The sequence below is a fragment of the Rhipicephalus sanguineus genome, chromosome 10, assembly GCF_013339695.2.
Source record: "Rhipicephalus sanguineus isolate Rsan-2018 chromosome 10, BIME_Rsan_1.4, whole genome shotgun sequence".
Taxonomy (NCBI): domain Eukaryota; kingdom Metazoa; phylum Arthropoda; class Arachnida; order Ixodida; family Ixodidae; genus Rhipicephalus; species Rhipicephalus sanguineus.
In genome coordinates, this window is record NC_051185.1 from 82,307,473 (window position 1) to 82,313,529 (window position 6,057).

Here is a 6,057-nt window from a genome sequence, read left to right on the forward strand (position 1 = left end):
ACAGTTACTGCTTCGATTTGTTGGAAAGAGATATAACTGTCAACGATGTCAATTAAAACATAAATGCCGCATGTAAAAATTCAAAGTTGAAAGAGTACGAAGAGGAAATAACGAGGGAAGTTTTAATTCACCCGTCCTCATAGATGTTGCCGTTCATCTTGATTTGTATTTTTTATGGCTTGCTTCTGCATCTGTGGCTCCTATTTGTATTTTGCCTGTTATTCTGGTTAAGCAAGCGAAGGCACAAGTACGTATCGACGTGTTTTAATGAAGTATAGAGAGCTCTGAATGAAGGTATTTTGTTATTCATGTTAGTAGGTACCCTCTGCGAACATTTTATTATTTTAGTATGTTCCAGTACCACACCAAAACTGCAAATATCTGCCTGCCCGGTAGAATGATATCAGATGCACATCATAAATTTCTTCTGTCTCAATTGACCGCTCGTTAAAAACAGAAACCTGGCACATTTTTCCCTTCCTTTCGCAGGGCTATATACTACCTTGACGAGACCTATACTACCTTGACTACCTTGACGAGACTATATACTACCTTCACGAGACTGAATGCTGGGCACACCAAGGAAAATATGTGGGAGGACGCCACTGCGTTGTCACATGAGGACGCCTTCCGCAAGGGTCTCACAACTTGGCTTCGCGCACCGAGCGGCAAAGGTGGTCGGCTCATTGTCCTCCATGCGGGAAGCGAAAACGGCTTTGTGGATGGGGAATCTCTCGTTTTCCGGGCGAAAAATAGTGTTGCCAGTGACTACCACAGTGAAGTAGATGGCCCCCGCTTTGAGAGATGGTTCAAAGAACAGATTTTACCAAACATTGAGCCACGGAGCGTGATTGTCATGGACAATGCTCCATACCATAGTGTTCAGCTCCAAAAGTTGCCCTCGACGTCGTCGCGCAAGGCCGAGGTTCAGTCTTGGTTTACTCAAAAAAACATCCCGTGGTCTAATGACCCGTTGAAGCCCGAGCTCATTCAGGTGGTTAAGCGAAACAAGCACCGTTTTTCTGGATACTGGATTGATGCCCTGGCCAAGGCTGCTGGTCATGACATTGTTCGGCTTCCTTCTTACCAATGTGAATTCAACCCTACTGAAATGATATGGAGCCAGGCCAAGGGGTATATTGCAGCCAACAACAGGTCGTTCACCCCTGCTGGAGTCGAAGAACTTCTGGACGAAGTCATTGGCCTTGTGACTCTAGAAAACTGGGCACGCGACTGCGCTCATGTGGTGCGTCTTGAAGAGGAGGCCTGGAAGCAGGATGGTGCAATCGAAAGCACGCTCGACAGCATCATAATCACTCTGGGATCTGACTCCAGCAGCTGCAGTCACAGTAGTGTCAGTGAATTGAGTGATATAGAGGAACTCTGGTAAGCCTTGTGAGCGCTGACTCGTGTAATGCTGATTGTTTGTGAGTTACGTCGGCGAAAAGCTGGTGGAGATACAAAAATTCAAAAAAATATTTCTCAAGTTAAAAAAATAATACCCTTTTGTAACTTTGCCTATGTTCAGCTAATACATAGAGATTTCAAATAAAGTATCGTGCGTATTTTTAGTCCGACTACCACGACAAGTTTTTTGACGATGAATACAGAGCTTTTCTTTAAAAAAGTTGAATTCGCAATTTTTTTTCAGACGATTTGCTACACCTTCAGCGACTAAATTATTTTTCTTTTGTAGTATGTCGAACAGGCTTTCAGTATATAATTCATTTCTACCCTTTGAATTTTCCTTTTTCGTGGAAAAAAATAAGAAACTTTGCAACTTTTTTCAATTTTCCCCGTGCGAAAAGCCCTCGAAGAATCGATATACATAAATGAGTCATTATTTTTACAGTTACGTCACTTCATTAGCTTGCCGGAAATACCATTTTAGTGTGTGCATCATATAAACGCCCTGTGAAAAAAATTGTTGTTTGATGCCCTTTAGCTCAGTCGGCGCGAAACTACAGACTCACACAAACAGGCGGGAAAATTTTTGCCAACAGAAATAAACGAGCAGAACGAGTTTTGAACTTCAAAAAAAAAACGTGGAAATTTTTTCAGCCATATTTGTGATGGTCGGAAAAACGCTGGGTGATTTGGCATGGAATGACACACACACACACACACACACACACACACACACACACACACATATATATATATATATATATATATATATATATATATATATATATATATATATATGCACTTGATCTTCACCGGAAAGTAGTGCCGGTGGGAAATTTCTCTTGCGCGTTGTTGAGCAATAAAGATTCGCAGCATTCACGTTAACTAAAAGCCAACTGAGGGTCTCTGTGTCTAAACTTTCTTCTTTCTCTCATTACCCATTAGCATTGACTTTGCTATATGGAACACCGGCGCACACTGCATGCTTCGCCCCTCCACAGGTTTCACGTTAGTGGAGCTGAAACACTTACCCCTACATGCTGCCCCCTCCCCAATTTTTTAGACATCGTGAGATCAGTACTCAGACAAAACTAACATCTTATTCGCGAACGACCAAAAATATTTACTTGAATAAATGGAAAGCACTTCGGCTTCGAACGAAAAGCAGCTGGTACTGCTCTCTTCTAGATGTGTAAGGCGGGCAAACCGCAGTTTCTTAAGTTGTAGCCAACCTTAATACGCGTTTCTCCAAAAGCGTTTGTACTTAGACAAAAAGGGTCACAATTTAGAGTATGGTGAAGTCTACGGTGGGAGAGATATGAACTTAGCCGTTACGAGGAAAGCGCATATAAAATTGATTACTGATGTAGAGTATGATCAGAGGGCGCTAAGCAGTCCCGAATATGTATAAGCAACGCCTCCTATAAAAAAACTATGGCTGGGACGTGAGCCGCAGAAGCGCTGCCCTACCTTTTCAGTTATCCTCCTTTCCACTCGGTACAGTCGCTAGAGCCTCTCGCGGCGAATTCTTGCAACCTGCAGCTGCGCGTCGACGCGCCGCCGGTAACTCGAGCAGACGACGCGAAGCGACATCCACTCACCCTTGCCAGTCCTTGCCCTTGCACGAGCAGGCGACGTTCATGCTACATATTGCAACGTTGAGACGCTCTTAGACGAGGTGCCTTGAGAAAACACTAGCCGTTATGTGGGCGAACATGTGGCCATAAACGTACTTCCGGCGAAATTTCTTGAGTGGTCGCGAAAGCAGTATGTACGCTCGAGCGTCGGCGGAAAAAATGCCAGCGTTAGTGAAACCAACGGAGGAGTTGATCAAACTAGAGCGCGAAGAAACGCATCTCGAACGCGCTAGCGACGCGACCCGTAAACGAGCTGAAAACGATGCTGCGCAGATAAACAGACATCGACAAAAATAAACGCATGAGGCAAATGCTACAACGGCCGTTCTTCGGGAGCTTTTTTTTCGCCTTGCTTTCATGCGTTTAATAAAAAGGTGATGTGTTATTGAGCCGTGTGCGTTATTGCCTAGTAATGCGATTTTGCTGCGTGCCCAAATGATCGTCGAGCCTAAGAAAAAAGGCTTCACATCTTGATTTTTTGCGCTAAAAAAGACGAACACATGAGAGAAGAGACGGGGCAGGCGCTGTTCTCTCATGTGTTCGTCTTTCGTAGCGCAAAAAGGAAGTTGTTAAGTACTCACCAACTCTCCCAACAACAAGTTCTTACTAAATATATAAAAAAAAAGGGTTGCGAGCTTGACTTTCCACGAGATACCATCGGACAGCAGTTTGCGTGACCAGTGGCTCAAGGCGATTTCGAGAGACGACTGGGTGCCAACAAGTAACCCTGTAGTGTGCCGTCTTCACTTTCGCACTACGGCCTGTTTTACCCATTGCTGCTTGTAGGCCTTCGCAGATTCGTGGACTGTGTGCTTCCTCAACGGAGGTCGGTCGCGAAACCCCTTGAACTTTGCGTTCACAGGATTGTGGAAGAGCGGAAGAGATCGTGGGCCTACCAGTGTTGAACTGTGCAAACACAGACTCCGGTCACCGCAAAGAGCTGCTGCTGCTAATTGCCAGAAATTTTATGAGGCCGCTTTAAGGAGTAATCGACAGTAACGCTGCCGCCAAGCTGCTTGAAAGAAAAACTTTTTCTCGCGAAAAGTTCCTAAGCTCTAGCCGAGCTTTATGCAAGGAAATCACTGACGCTCCTCCAGCGGGACCGCTCAGGGAGCGTTACATGGTTACGGACGCGCAGCGTATCGGCTCCGCCGATTTTCGGCCGGAGCGTCGGACGTCTCCGCCTGACCACAGCAAGCTCATCACCAACGTGTACCCAAAGTTGCAGGGAACATCTGGGCACCAGTTTGTCTACGGTGGACTCGGTTAAACCCCTTTTTTGGGCAACACACAACCGCCTTCGCCGGTGGCGCAGCTAGGCCTCATGACCGCACCAGCGTCCAGTGCATCGGGGTCCCTGCCTTTGGCTACCGACGCCAGCATGGCTGCTGTGCAAGTCTCCTGTCGGGGTTACGACCCCGAAGGCATGCAATGGACAACGGTTCCCCAAGCGGCTCCTGGAGACCCAGTTCCGGCAAGTTTTCGCAGCGCCGCGTTGAACGCTGCGGTGCTTCGCCGAGCGCAGGACCGCGTCGCTACCGACGCCGGCGATCTCGTGGGAAACCAGCAGCCACCCGCTTCTCATGCAGCGGGGACGCAAGGGGCGACTACTTACGCAGTGGAAAACCGCCTAATATCCCCAACCTGCTCCAGACGACTACGTAGTCGTCATCAAGCCTCGTACCCGCGTCTCGTTGTGCGAGACGTTCCAGGAGACCGGCTACGGCGGGCCTTCACGGCTCTGCTAGGCCCGCAACCCGCATCAGACCTTACCATAATACCGGTAAGGGAACAAAATCTGATTATCGTTCATACCGCTAAGCCCGAGCTAGCCGACCGTATTCTCGGGGAGTTTGAACTCAATGCACCCAGCGGGCGTGTCCCCCTTGTGGGACACCTACGCCAAGATGGAAAGGATGTCTGCTACGGCGTCGTTACCGTCCGCAATGCTGACACTACGGACTCGCTTCGTGCTAGCCTTCAATGGCGCCACGGCACCATAGTGGAAGTGCGTAAATTGGGAACTCCAACAAAGCAAGGCTCACTTTCGCGGAACTGAGAAGCCACGTTTCGTACATTACGACTCGGAGCTTGTGCAAGTCAGGCCTTACCAGCGAACCATTCCGGCCTGCGGACTTGTGGTGTGGTCGGCCACCGCCCGGACGCCTGCCCCGGCCAAAGGCCGGACCGGTGTGGCCTGTGTGGACAGCAGGCTCCGCTTGTTGAGGGGGTGCGGGCCCCTCACGAGTGCAACCCAAAGTGCGCAGTCTGCGGTGGAGCCCATGCCACGGGGGCACGTGCGTGTACAGCTAAATATCGTGATGCCCAGCACGCCCATCCAAAACGCGGACCTAAATCCAAGCGGAAGAGACGCAGGCGGGGCAAGCGTCGTCCGAGCAAGCCCAAGGACAAGGTCGTCGACCCTACAACGACTAAGTTTGTGACCCCACCCACCGGGAATCAAGGGAAACCTCCGCCGCCAGCTCCTCGTGATGGTGCAGCGAAGCAGCCTGGACCCCCCCAAACCGGCGTCCCGCAGACGTGGGTGAACGTCGTCCAGCAAAACTCGCAGGTGAGCGGCGGCGGCAGGACAGCTCCTTCCCTCCCTCTCCCTTCCCGTTCCCCACAAGCGGCAATCTCTGCCGAACAAAAAGACATATCTGCTCTTCGCGAGCAGGTTGCAAATCTTCAGAAGCGCCTAGCGATCGCGGAGGCCCGCCAAAGTTCCCCCAACCACCCCTCTGCCCCACCCGCAGCAGAGGCGATGGAGAGCGACACCACTCCCTCAGGACAGGCTGTGGATGCCCTCGCGGCGCTCGAGGCGAGAAGTGAGCGCGCTCGAACCCAGGCTAACTCCCGAATATCTGCATTGGAGACGCAAATAATGCCACACTTAGTTCGGTAGTTGACCAAATTAGTCAGCTTACAGAATCTATCCCAAGCATCATAGCTACTCAGTTGGCTCAACTCACCCGCCCTACCAGCGCGCTAGCCGCTGAAAACTTTCGCGAGT

At 49.7% G+C, this 6,057-nt stretch overlaps 1 protein-coding gene across 1 annotated transcript; it reads left to right on the forward strand.

The window, feature by feature from the left end:
- The first annotated feature begins 589 nt into the window (after positions 1-589).
- Positions 590-1,390, forward strand: LOC119406529 (uncharacterized). The gene has a single exon (XM_037673269.1). The coding sequence runs from the start codon at positions 590-592 to the stop codon at positions 1,388-1,390; it is 801 nt and encodes a 266-aa protein (XP_037529197.1).
- Positions 1,391-6,057: the final 4,667 nt, after the last annotated feature.